Source organism: Gopherus evgoodei, chromosome 8, assembly GCF_007399415.2.
Source record: "Gopherus evgoodei ecotype Sinaloan lineage chromosome 8, rGopEvg1_v1.p, whole genome shotgun sequence".
In the NCBI taxonomy this organism is placed as follows: Eukaryota; Metazoa; Chordata; order Testudines; family Testudinidae; genus Gopherus; species Gopherus evgoodei.
Window position 1 is genome coordinate 18012117 of NC_044329.1, and position 14542 is coordinate 18026658.

A 14542-nucleotide genomic window follows, 5' to 3' on the forward strand; every position below is an offset into this window, starting at 1 on the left:
TGTTGCTTTTTACAAATCCAGACTAACACAGCTACCCCTCTGAGGCTTTAAAAGTGGTTCCTGCCTTTTCCCAGAAACAAGCATAGTTGCATAGACAAGAGAAAGATCCAAATTCTGATCTCATTCGTGCAGTGCAAGTCCAGAACAAACTCCACTGAGATCAGAACATCAAATCAGGATCTAGCTCATAACCAAAACCATGGTGCAGGAATTTATTTCCAGAACTTGTTTATGAGTAGCAGTCAGGCGGTGAGAGAGTTAACAGGGCTGGACACGTAAGTTGATCTGTCAGTGAGTAACATACATAGTTGTTATGTTAAAGTTTTCAACAGGGTTGCAATTTGTGGAGAGAGCGAGCGCTTATCTTTTGAGCTGTGCAGAGCTGATTTTGCCTTGGAAGGGGGACGAAACACAAGGTTAGTGGTACTTCAAGAATTAGCAACCTGCTCTAGTTTCCTTTTGGGGCAGACATCTTCAAACACAAGCTTAACAAATGAAGTTATGCTGTTTATAATGTTACTTATCCACGGGGAAATATTCCAGTATAGATTGATCAGGATTACTAGGCAAAGTATCCTACAAAATCTTTGTATTTAACTGGCCACGGGTACTCCACTGGATTTTCAGAGAGGAGGATTCAGGGTTAGCAATATTTGTTTCAGCATCAGAGGGGAAATGATTCCTGGTAAATAGGATCTTATTAGGTTTCTTTTACACACACACACACACACACACCCCTCTACTGTACAGAACTGTACTTGTTTTCACAAGCCATAACTTGAATCCAAAATGTATCCATATTTCAGTGTAAACCAACATACAATTGTAAAAGGAGCTAAACCGGTTCAGTGACTTTACATTGTGGGAGGGAATGACAACTTCTCAGGCTGTTTTGGATAACCGAAGCAAACAGTCTAGGTGAGGATGAAATTGCAGAGCTCCTTAACTAAAGTAATACTAAAATCCTTAACTAAAGTCTCTCCTCTAGGTACAAGAATTATGTTTGTATTTGGGTGACTTTTTTTTAATATAAAATTGCTGCCAAAACTAGTAGAAAGAAAGCTAATTAGGAAAGATGTTAAAAATGAAACAGCGTGGGTGTGTGTGGGATTGTGTGTAACTAAACTGCTGTGTTAAGATTGAACATATTTACTCTCGACTCTATGGGATATTTACCAGAGGATCTCTGCTCCTGATCTAGTTGAAGTATTGTTATATTATTCATAAATTAACATTAGAATAGGCTGCAAAGCATTACAGCAAAGTTTTCCTATAGTATATGTGAGAAAGAATGTTCCTGTCTTGCCTGAGTTGCCCTGCTTTGGGTCACAGGCATGAATTAGTATGGTTGCCTCAATCTGAGCTATGGTTATTTTATCTACCCTGACGAACAGAAGCTTGGTCTCTCCTGCAGCAGACTTGAGCTTGAATACAATTCTTCTCACTAGTACTGAATCACAAATGACTCACTTCAAACTTGGATGTGCGAGCAAAGTATATATTTGCAAATTGGCTCGATGAGACATTGCTTTGCAATGTAGGTGGGATAGGTTTCATGCTGTAGCAGTCAAATTCGGTTCTTTTTTTCCCCCTCCTCCTCTCTTTTCCTTCATGCAGGATGGTTTTCTGAGTTCAGGATTTCAGTGTCGTTTCTGAAGGTACTGAAGCATCTGCTACCCAGTGCTTTGGTGAATGTATCATGTGGACTTTCCTGGCCTCACATGAGACTGGAGTTCTTCACTAAAGATGGATGATTTCGCTTTACTTGACCTGTTGGAATGTCCTGTGTGCTTTGAAAAGCTAGATGTCACAGCCAAGGTGCTACCATGCCAGCATACCTTCTGCAAGCCTTGTCTACAGGGAATATTGAAATCTCAAAATGAGCTGAGGTGTCCAGAGTGCAGAACTCTAGTCTTCTGCAATATTGAAGAGTTACCATCCAACTTGCTTCTAATTCGCTTACTGGACGGTGTCAGATATGGACAAAATGTTATGAGGTTTGGCTCAGTCCAAAGATCTCGGGTCCTGACCTCTCCTGCCTCAATCAGGAGAGACAGGAGAGACCCAAGGGGTTTACAACTTAATCAGTACAGGCTGGCACCAAATCCTAGGATCCAGGTGGAAGGGGTAAGGACAGTCCATGTTTCTTAATATCTTCATAGGCAGAAAAAGTTGCATCATTATGTGTCAAGAACTATGAAAGCCTTCATGTTAAATGCAGAAATACTTAAAAATAGGAGAGATTAAGCTACTTGATTACAAATCTGCCTGCTGTCTCCCTGTGATATTTAGCTATTTTGAGTTGATCTCTGCAGTAACATCATCAAATCTCAAGCTTATCAAAAAAAATAACTTGTCTTTCTGAAAATCAGGTTGCAAAATTTTCAAGAAAACAAATTTTCATCATGAGTTTTCTGGTGCTTGCTAGTTTCAGTTGGGCCAGAAATAGTGTGTGCTCTGACTTGCAGATAATATTTTGTTACATATATCTCCCATCCAAGAATAACTCGGGAAATGCAGAATCATGGAAGATAAAATGAAAAGTCTTTTCAATTTCTATCTGTTGACTGAGACCGGTCTTTTTTTCCCCCCCTTCAGTGATTTTACCAGTTTAATTTTAGAAGTCCCAAGTGGCTTTTGCCACATTCCATAAGAGCAGTTTTTTCTTATATATTCAACTCATGTTATTTGATCCTTTGAATAGGTTTGTTTCTGTCTGAATTTGGTGTACTGGTTGACATTAGATATTATTTAACCTGCACTGGATTCCTTTCCCTAATTTGTCATTGCTTGGATTCTTAAGCACTCTTCATACAATGCTGATCTAAATCCTTTTCATAATACTCCAGAACAAAGGGCTCTGAAGGTACAGAGTATCTGGATAGAATGATTGTTAGAGACATGAATTTACAAATGTATATGCAGTGAAGAAACACGCACTTGTATGTGCGTAGTGTTTATGTAACATTTACGTTCAAGCATATTTCTGTATACATTTAGAACCGGGTACAGTTTGTTATACTGTACCCTTTATAAGTACAATTTGGTAGATGCATCCCATTGAATCTCACAACTTCTGTTGAGTTAGAAACTCATCTTGCATGTGTGGCACTTTAAAAAATGATCTTTGGAGAATGAATCTCAGATTTTTCCCTTAGTGTGAGAAAATGTGACATTGTCTGAGAAGTTTATGCACTGGACCTCCTTCTGATGTGGCCACCAAAGAGCTGTGCTGCTCAGGGGAATGGATGGCTGTTATCATCAGTAAATGGTTCAAATCCAGCACAGTTTGGTGGCAGTGATCCAGAATTCCTACTCCCTTGCAGCTGTTAGGTGTGTATGAGCTGTTGGGTGTATCTTCATTCCAATTTCCAATGGACTAATGTGGCACGGTGACATTAGTGGCATCCCATTGCAGCCTTAACCAAGAGTCTGAATTTTCCTCAGTTATAGCAGTCTGTTTCTTTAAGGACAGGGTTGACATACGTCACAGAGACAGTATTTATTTATTTATTAGTATGGGTAAGTGTGCATTACCGCTATGTGTTCTTGACCTGATCTGTAGTAAATGAAGTGCTAGTGGTTCCAAGACTGTCAATCCACAACCTTTCATCAGCCCTAAATTCATATGATAAATAAGTAAATAAATACATACATACATACACACATACAGAGGAGCGAAATTAGAAGACTGGCCTCCATTATTATATTGTTACATTCATCTTGCATGCTGCAGCAAATGAAATTTTACAATTGTTTGGTCACTTGCAATCTCCTAGTGACAGTAAAAAGTGAAAGGTGAGGGTTGCTCAAACACCAGATTCTTTGCAAAAAAAACAAACCAAAAAAAAAAGGAAGACATTTTATAAGCTGCAAATCCCACTGGAGAGCATTAGCAGATTTGGTAGCTGATCTATGGCTATTATTGTAATCCCAATGGGGTTATTAAGCAAGCACACTGGCCTTATCGCTGCCAGTAGTCATCTTTCATTTTCATTCCGTTAGGTCGCTGGCCAGATAAGAAACCAGAGCCAGTCAGCATGGAGGAAATCAAATCACCTAGTTCTCTTGCACAAATACCTGTTTTGCCACAAAATATATTTAACCCAGATCAGGCAAATTCTGGCTGCAACTCAAACCCAGTTCCAACCATCGTAGACTAATCACAGCCCAAATGGCCTAAACTGCAATATTCATAGTGTGATTTGTTGAGTGGAAGGCACAATACCATAAGAAAAATCAATCAATCAATCTCCTGCTATTTACTTTATCATTTCATTCTTTAAATTGTTGTATGAGTGAACACAGGGCAAGTGAAGAGTTAGTTAGTCCTAGGGACTGAAGTTCTCTAGCCATGGAACAAATACATTAGATAGTGTATGTGCAAACTTCCTTTGACAACACCCAAATCAGAGAACACCGCCTGGGCATTTCAGCCTCCATCAACATGTAACCCTGGGCTGCTATATGAAAGCTGCCAATGAGAATGACAATCAGTGGCATGGCCAATGATGGGTTATCCAATGTAAAATAGCTCCTCACTAGGAGCTTGAATTAATCATTGATTATTTGAGAGGCTACTAGTCACTTATCAAATAGCAGTCGTTTTCAGCCATCATCACTATGGGCTGAATTTGCACCTTGTGGTGAAAAGTTTCATAATTTATCCTGTTCAGAACCCTTGTGTAATCCAGCCCCCATTGAAAAGCTTAATTCCTTTTTATGATCATCTTACTCTTTTTTCTCCGTATGCTTTAGATTTTACTTAGCTCTCAGGACAAGTAAAAACTTGTTACTGATATTGTGCAGTGGTGCATTCAGCTATTTGCTGCTGCCAAAACAGTTAATATGAAATTATCCTTGGGAATCAGAATAGCTGGTTAGACCATTTTCCTGCTGGCTAGGGAAGAGTCTTAGACAACAGGACTGTGATGTTCTGTATGTTGCTCTGGCACTGCCTCATTGAGTAAAACTGAGGAAGTCACTTAACTTCTCCATGCCTTAGTCTACCCATCTGGGAAAAGGGTAGAACAACATATTATACAAGAGTGCTATAAAGCTTAACTTATTCATATTATAAAGCACTTTGAGATCCTCAGTAGTAAAGTGCTGCAGAATGCAACATGTTTTGGTAGCTCAGTATATATACACAGCACTGACATATTTCCTTAGCTGCTGTATCAGGTCACTCTCTCACACACACACACACCCCTAATTGAACCAGCCCTTAGTGACAAGAAGCTGTTAACTGTAAAACAGTAACAATTAACCTCAGGTGTGCTTATAATATAAAAATTCAAGACTAAGAAATGATGGATGATCTTCTGTCTACATCATGGGAGTGTTTGATTTTATGTCCTCTAAACACCAAGATAAATCACAGTAATCCGAGGCCTCCATAAAAATGTATGTGGATGTTGCCCATGTTGTGAACATAGCTATACAAAGGGAAATGGTTTTCTGGTTAAGCAGATTAGCAGAAAGGATAGTCTTCTGGTCACAGTACAGGAGTAGCAATCGGGAGGTCATTTCTGTTCTCCCATCTGTAGAATGGTGGTCCTTACCTAGCTCAGAGGTCCTGTATGTTGTGAAGCTAAAATTATTTGATGTTGGTAAAGCACTTTTAGACCTTGGGCTAGAAGGTGCTGAAGGAGCCTTTTCCAATGCCCACTGAAGTCACGGGGAGTCATTCCATGGGCTTTGGATCAAGCTTTAGATGTGACTAGCATTATTATTATATAGCTAGGATGAAGGAATTTTGAAAGACAGCTGCCTAGTCTCTTAGGTATTTTTAGATCTAATAGCTGTAGAAGAACAAGTTTGAACTTCTGAGATGATTTACCTCTCTCCTGACCCTCTCCAGCAGCTTTCATAATGTTCTTGAAATGACTTGATTACAAAAAAAAAAACAAAACAAAACAAAAACCAACGGTTTAACGATGAGTAGTGAAAACCTCTGGGAAGATGCAGAGAAATCTCTTGAAGTCTATTGATTTCTAGCTCACTGTTTGCATTCAGATGAACTGTAACAATGATTCAAACTGGTGACTCTTCTCAGGTTAAGATTTCTGAAAAACAAGCCATTAGAGCCGGTGATAAAGAGTAATTCCTAGGAGAAAACTCACCAACTACTTTCTCACCACTGAAATTTTCCATTTGATGCAGAGTAACACATGAGGCTGCCCTGGCCATTCTCCAAGATTTTTTTTTTTTTTTTTTTTTTAAGAACTCCTAAAGAATCTTTATCATCATTTTAACCTTCCCTGCCCCTCCTCTCTCCTGCCCCTGCCACATATTCACAAGGAGAGAAACCAACTGCCTATATACCTCTTCTGTCATTCCATATCCTTCCCTACACCTCCCCAATCATATTTAATCCTTTCCTCCATCAGCACCAGGCAGACTCGACACATTCCTGCAGTATAACAAACAACTGTCTTCCAGATCTCAGCAAGCAACCCACTTATGGATTGGATCTGTGAGAACAGTTTTGCACATGGTGAAATTAGAGGAATTCACCTCAGTATTGTTTTTACAATGGAGGCCGGGGGTGAGCCAGACATCTTTGGGGCACATCCGCTAGGTACCATTAGAATTCCTGAGAAGGTAGCTCTTGAGGGAGAGTGGAGAACATTTTAGTGGAAAATAATGTTGCTCATTTGGGGCGTGATCCAAAGCCCACTGAAGTCAATGGAAAGTCTCTCATTGAAATGAATGAGCTTTGGATCAGGCCCTGAGATAGCTCAGTGAGATTAGCATCTCATTTTTGTGAGGATTGTAGTGGGGACAGCTACAATAGTTCATTACAAGGGTAACATCAGTCACTTGCTTGTGTGTGCATGGATGCAGTGTCCATGTATGACTGTAATAGTGAAGGTCAGTGATGCTCAATTGGAAGTTGTCTCCCTCCCCCACCATGGGAAGCTGTGCATCAGCCTCAAGGTACTTCCTCTTACAAGGCTAATAAAATAATCTACTCTGTTCCATGCCTCACTGCATCTGAGATGTGTCATGAAAGGCAGAATATGGAACACATTTTTCTTCCACTTATGAAGCCATCCTGCAAACATACCCCCTTTAACACTATGGCGCTGAGACAGATGGAAAGAGCTTAGAGCTGGGCACAAGGCGACCAGTTGCCTGGATTCTCAACTCCTGGCAAGGAGCCTCTTGTTGCCACTCATGCTCAGCAAACTGTTGCTCCTCTGCCTCTTGAGCTCAGGAGGAGTGTCCATGAAGCCAAAAAACTAAAACAAATCCCATCACCACAGAGCAAGCAAAGAATTCAAACCATTCCAAGCGCAAAGTGCGTACGAGCCTCAGCAGAGCTCCTGAAATATTGTTATCTAGAGACAGACCATAGCCAAGAATTTCACAGCCAGAGCCAAACTCCTACAAAAGGAAATGGTATTTTATAGTTCCAGTGCATCTCTACCTATTTTTCACCTGGTGGTACCTAAATCATTTTTATCCATGCTCTGCGCATGTGAATACAATGTAGTATGTTGTGTGTGTTCATTCATATATAATACATATGTGAATCATTATACAAACACCATGGAAATGGAGCCACTTCTGAAGTGGAGGACACAGGCAATTTAATATTGCACAGCTTACTGCTCAAGATCCAGCAGCAGGAGGAATTTTTGCAAAGGAAACCAGGGCAAACCTCAACTGTTACAAAGAGTGCCGTGAGATCTTTAATGCCTATGCAGAAGGCATAAGACTTTTGCTTTTAAAAGTGTTATCTGAAAGATCCCCACGCAATAAACTGCATGGAACTCAATCTAACAGAGGGCTAAAGGATTTGCTGGGAACTGAATGCTAGGAAGTGTAAATAATTTAGCCTGGATACTTTAGACTGTTAAAAGCCATCCTCTCCATGTGCAATATATGGTTTCTTTCTAGGTGAGGGCATACTTCACAGCTCAGGGGGAAAGCTACAGCGTGGATACACACTAAATAAAATACATTTTTGACAGCCGTGAGAAGCGTGAAAAGTTTCTGCGTGGAGCACTATGCATGAAGCTTCCATAGTCCTCCAAAGTGTACAGGGCCAAACTATACCCCAAACACAGATATCCTGTTCATGAATCACGCCACTAAACTGCTATTTGGGTGATGAATATTATAGTGCAAGGAAAATACAGGGGGAAAAAAAAAAGCCAGAGCCAGGCAAAAATATCCAGAGAATATGAAAGTCTGCCCTTAGAAACACAGAAAATACTAGGTTTCAGAATAGCAGCCATGTTAATCTGTATCTGCAAAAACAACAGGAGTACTTGTGGCACCTTAGAGGCTAACAAATTTATTTTAGAATAAGGTTTTGTGGGCTATAGCTCACTTCATCGGAAACATAGGCTGGAACTTACAGCAAGAACTTGAAAAGATGGAAGTAGCCATACCAACTGTAAGAAACCAATCAATTGAGATGAGCTATCATCAGCAGAAGAAAAAAAAACTTTTGAAGTGATAACTGAGATGACCCACAGAAGGTGTGAGGATACTTAATATGGGGAAATAGATTCAATTAGTGCAATGGCCCAACCATTCCCAGTCTCTGTTAAAGCCTAAGTTAATCGTATCTAATTTTCATATTAATTCAAGTTCAGCAGTCTCTCTTTGGAGCCTGTTTTTGAGATTTTTTTGTTGTAAAATTGCCACCTTCAAGTCTGTCACTGAGTGGTTAGAGAAGTTGAAGTGTTCTCCCACTGGTTTTTTAACATTATGATTCCTGATGTCAGATTTGTGTCCATTTATTCTTTTGCATAGAGTCTATCCGGTTTGGCCAAGGTACATGGCAGAGGGGCACTGCTGGCACACGATGGCATAGATCACGTTGGTAGATGTGCAGGTGAACAAGCCCCTGATGGCGTGATTAGGTCCTATGTGGTGTCACTTGAATAGATACTAGTCCACCTAAAGCCTATGTTCTTGTCTCAGTGCACGAACAGGAGGAGAACACACACACGCACACACAGCATTTTATGGGAGATAGACAGATACCTCATCTATTGAGATAAAAATACAATATACTCCAACGTCGCCACCTTCACACTGAGTCCTATATATAGAGACTATGCCTTGCTATTCTCTTCTGAAATCATCTCCAACTCCTTTTTGAATTGACAGACAGGATTTACTTTGCCAGCTCTTTTAAAACTATATGTCCAACATTCTTTGCATTGGCACCCAGGATTCCAGAAAGAGGAGACAAGTGCAGCAGGAAACAAGTTATTGACCCACTGCACTACTTAGCTTTCCTCCCGCTGCATTCTGCACCTTTCCAGTCTCAGGAATGACCTAACAATACGAGGCAAAATCCTGTCTTTACTGATTAGAGTCAGGTTGGGCTTGGAGGGGAAAGGATTGGATAGATGCTGAGCATGCATTAGGAACAAGAGCTTTCCTATCAATATGCACTGACCCAGGGTGAGGCACACACTGCTTTTAAATGAAGGACCATTTTCTCCATGGCTAACAGCTACTGCAGGCAGTGGTATATGTGCTGCTCACTTGGGGGACCTGTTCATGCCACGCTGGCTGCCATACCATGTCCCATTGTCCACCAGCTAGAGATGAAGTCAGTTCTCCTTCCATTCCTGGGGCTGGGCTATGCGGCTGGAAAAGGGTGCAACCTATGCCCCAAGTCAGGACTTGGCTTATGGTGACCAGAACAGCACAGAGTATCCTACGGTGTCATCAATTAGGAGGTCCAGGGAGCCAACATTCCCCCCTCATAGAGTGACCAGATGTCCCAATTTTATAGGGACAGTCCCGATATTTGGAGCTTTTTCTTACATAGGCACCTCTTACCTCCCCCCACCCCCTGTCCCGATTTTTCACACTTGCTGTCTGGTCACCCTACTCCCCCCACAAGGCTTTTGCACTTCCTCAAAGTTCCATAGGCTGCTGAGCAGAGGGGTGGGGCATGGCCTGACATCTTTAAGCAGTGGTCCTATACCAAATTAGTACAGCTGCTACTAGAGCAGTGTGGATTTCAGCACCACTGACATTTGATCTGGATGGAGGGGCAGCAGGGCCAAGATTCATTGAGTAGTGTTGCCACCTCGCCCATGGGATCTGAGCCTGAATGGCAGAGCACAGAAGAGTCCATTAAGAACTTGACCCCTGGTAGCACTGGCTTATGCACAATGTGGGTAAGAGATGGGAGGTTCCCCTATAGAGGGAGAGTTGGGGTCCCTACAGGAGGTGGAGAGAAAACTTGAATTTACCCCCCTCCTCACCCCCCAAAAAAATCTGAATTGGCACCACTGGTATCCTACATGTGACTTAACTAATGATTTCCCTAGTGCCAGAACAAATAATGCACTTTGCACCCTCTGTGCATCACAACATTGTTTGCCCCCACCCAGAGGCGGCTCTAGGTATTTTGCCTCCCCAAGCACAGCAGACAGGCTGCCTTCGGCGGCTTACTTGCGGAGGGTCCGCTGATCCCGCGGCTTTGAAGCCGCAGGACCAGCAGACCCTCCGCAGACAAGCTGCCAAAGGCAGCCTGCCTGCCGCCCTCGCAGCAATTGGCAGAGTGCCCCCAGTGGCTTGCTGCCCCAAGCATGCGCTTGGCGTGCTGGTGCCTGGAGCCGCCCCGTCCCACCCTCTCTCAGATGGTCTTAGTGTGGTAATTGCTGCCTATTGGCATTAGAAAGCAATTCACTGAAATGCAGAGAGCCTGATAATATGAACAGTAAAAGAGGCTAGCCCGAAAGACACAGCAGGCTTTCAAGAGGCAGCACTGTGTGCTACAATTTAAGGTCTCTATATGTCTCCTGCTAGCCTATGAAAAATATAGTTACCAGTGTCTACAAGGGGACATCAAAACTTTCCGTCATTTTTATTAGAGGGGAGCACAAACCAAAACCATAGCTAAACATACCCTCAGTGGAGAGGATTTTAGCTCCGAATTGTGCAGCATTAGGAACGCACTAAAAGGCCATTCATGTAAGAACTTGAGAGGCAAATTTAATCTTGGAGCAGGAGAACAGATGAAACGCACAAATTCACCTAAAAATGTGAGTAGGGATTAACAGACTCAGTATGGGGGAACTGAATGAAATTATCTGGCCTGTGTTATACAGAAGGACAGACTGAATGATGGTCCCTTCTGGCCTTAAAAAAAAAAATAAATAAAATAAAAAAAAATCTATGAATCTACTAATCGCTTACCTGGTTAGAAATATCTAATCCAGCTGTGCTGGTACTATCAGTAACTTGGAAAGACTGCAAAGATATTTATCCCTGATCCATTACAGGCCACCCTACATGCTTGTTCAAGCAATTGGTTGGGGAACAAAAATGACTATATCTGAGTCAATCTGTGTTCCATGCAAGCTCTCAGCTGTTTCCCATCCCACAGCATGAGCGGAGTTTTGACCTGGGCATGCGTGGAGAGAGTGACACATAGCGTGCATGGGTTTGCAATAAATTAATCAGGTATAAGAAAGAAAAGAGGTTGGATTAGGGTAGTGCTTTGCTATTTGTCAGTGCACAATGACCTGTCCTAAATCTCAGAAGTTGGTTTCCCTGGTTTTACAAAATTAGGTCCTGAATAGCAAAACACACCAAAAAAACTGTTTTAATATGTTACCAAGGCAATAAGTCAGAAATAGACTAACCCAGTTTTTCAGCAGTGTGTTATGTTCATCTATTAAATATTGCAGTTGGAGGCTTGGATGGGGAAAATTTTAGATTCTTTGTTTCTCCTATCAAGTATTCCACACAGGTGGTTGGTTAGGATTGTGATCACAGAGTTCAAGTCAAATGGATTGATTTTTGTAATTTTCATTGCTGGAGGAAAGGGGAAAGAAAAGGCAGATTCATGGGTCAGTTTTGTTTTTAGTCTGGGGTTATTCTAAAAGATGATCTGAGCAGTCTGAGGCTAGTTCTTGACAGGAAGAACACTGATTCATTTCTTCAGCTTTAAACTCTTCTCTTGGTCTCCTTCAGTTCTCTTCCTCGCTAAGAAAACTATAGCATTTGCAGTTAATTGTTGGCTTTTGTTTTGTAGTTATTATTTATGAGGCCTTCACACAGGACCGGTGCCAGGGTTTCTCACGCCCTAGGCGCACGGCCATTTCGCCGCCCTCTGTGCTGATCCCGGGGCTCTGGTGGAGCTGCCGCAGGCACATCTGCAGGAAGTCCACCGGAGCCACGGGAGCAGCCGTCCGTCCACAGGCATGACTGCGGCAGCTCCACCGGAGCCGCGGACCAACGGACCCTCCGCAGGCATGCCTGCGGCAGGTCAACCGGAGCCGCCTGCCGCCCCCCCAGCAAAATACCACCCCTTCAATAATCCTGGCGCCCTAGGCGATAGCATAGGCTGCCTAAATGGTAGCGCTGGCCCTGCATTCACACCAAAAAATGCTCCCTTAGCAGGCACTTTGAGTAGCGTTGATACAGTCTTCCTTATATATATAGGTAGAGGAATGAGATAGCTACATATTATCCTTCCCCAGCATCAGACTGGCACACAAAGAATCTAGTGAGAGAAGAGAAGAACTTTGGAAAGTGATCTTGGCAGCAGGGTCAGGCTGCACACTCACCATCATTAGGGCCCAGAATGATGGGGATGGTCTCTTCTCCTTTAAGAGAGTTGGGAATGTCTTTGTGATCTTCGCTGCTTGACCTATTACATTCATTGGTTACCTAGACACATACTGCCATCTTTCTGGCAGCCTTACCTGTCTATGAGCAGTATCATCTTCCTTCCCTTGTTTGTGCCTTATGCGGTACTTGAACTTGTCATCTGGATTATGTAGGCCACCCTGCTAGATTCAAAGTCTCCAGGCACCTACTCTGTAATGAAAATTCCCACCCAGCTTGTCACAGTACTTACTAAGGGCCTGGTCAAGAGTGCATGTAGCCAAGAGACCATGTAGAGCAGGGATAGTCAATTATTTTTTTCCAATGTCCACATTTCTTGGTCAAGGTATAGTGGAGGTCCAGACGCCACAGAAAATAATACAACAAAGATAATATTTGGGGGTCTATTCAAAAGCATCTGGTGGTCTGGATTTGGTCCGTGGTCTATCAGTTGACCACCCCTGATGTAGAGTATGAGCATCAAGGTCTGGGTCTGGTAGACCCAGTCATTCACATCACAATGGCTGCCCTCCTGGAGTTCCAAGCTGATGGTTAGAAGCATGTTCCATCATTAACAATATTCTGCTCTAAATTAACTTGCAGAAATAAATCACATGCTGCAGTGCCTATGAAGAGAGAGTTTGGGGCCCTGTGCAATGATTCTTACAATGGTGACCAGAGACCTTTCAGATAATTCCCTTTTCCACTGGACCTCTCTGAACAAAATTTCTGGCGTTTTGCACATTGGCCAACTTTCTACTCTGCAGAGGTTCTGAGTAGCTCATGCCATGGGATTTCATACCTTCCATGGACAAAGACTTGGACAAGAGGACCCAATAAATCTTTTCCATATGTAATTCCTATGACTATACAGGTAACCAGCTTTCCTGCTAATGGAGTATTAGCATATGACCACCTCTAGTGATTGCTGCTGCTATAGGCAAACTATCAAATGTCCATCTCCTAAAAGCCCAGTTGCCCACTCAAACAGTTATTAAACACTGCCATCCCTAACATTTTCCTTCCCTTGGTGATAGGCTCGATGAACAATTTGCCCTACTCTAGCAATTTAAGGATACTGATGGCTACAGAGACAAGCAATCAGATTCTTAGATCAGAGGAACAGAAGCAAAATACAAACTTCCCACTGCTGCTGACAATAATCCTGGGTGAGGATTAAACTGTGGTTCTAAAGTACAAAGAATCAGGATTGAACATGCTGAGGGCTGGCACATTTTGTTTCTGATGCCATTTAAAAATCATGACACACTATTTAAACAATGTCCCAGATTGCTGACACATCGGTGGGGAAAAAATCCAATAGCAATAACCATGAATAGAACAGCTGTAAAAAGTTTGATGCAGAGGCTACAGCTCACACATGCCTGTTGTAGCTACCACCACCAGCAAATATACTCTGCCTCCCATAAGCTACCAAGGACCAAGATGATGCATAATTCTTCCCCCGACTTCCTCCCTCCACCTCCCCAAGAAAGAAGATAGGAAAAGGTGAAGCTGGATTAGGGACAGATCTGAAGAAATCATTCTACCACCTACATAACAGTAATAGTATGTACAAAAGAATTTGTAACCATCAAATGAAGCCAGATTCCGATATAATCCCTGGATTATACTTGGTTTTGACATTAATTCTGCCTATCTAAAAATTTCAGATGCAGTAATACTTAATATGGTAATATCATCATCCCGACCTGTTGTGCAGTATTACTGTGCACTGTTAAATCGATGATGTGTTCCACCCGCAGGATGGGTGCATTTCAGTAGTGAGTCATGTAATTTCGGGGCGTAAAATGCTTTGAGAGCCTTTGTGATAAAAGGGGCAAAGTATTATCTTTAATCATTTTTTTCTGCGCTGTTTCAGTCACGACCCTTCCCCAGTAAATAGGCACAACAATACACCAAATTCACAAACTGATGTAAG

The 14542-nt window shown here is 42.2% G+C and overlaps 1 protein-coding gene across 1 annotated transcript in view; it reads left to right on the plus strand.

Moving 5' to 3' along the window:
• Positions 1–1558: 1558 nt before the first annotated feature.
• SH3RF2 (SH3 domain containing ring finger 2) overlaps positions 1559–14542 on the plus strand; it is a 74955-nt gene continuing 61971 nt past the window's right edge. The window contains exon 1 of the mRNA XM_030573956.1: positions 1559–2127. Within this exon, the coding sequence (XP_030429816.1) occupies positions 1747–2127 (381 nt within the window). The 5' untranslated portion in view covers positions 1559–1746. The remainder of the gene's footprint in view (positions 2128–14542) is intronic.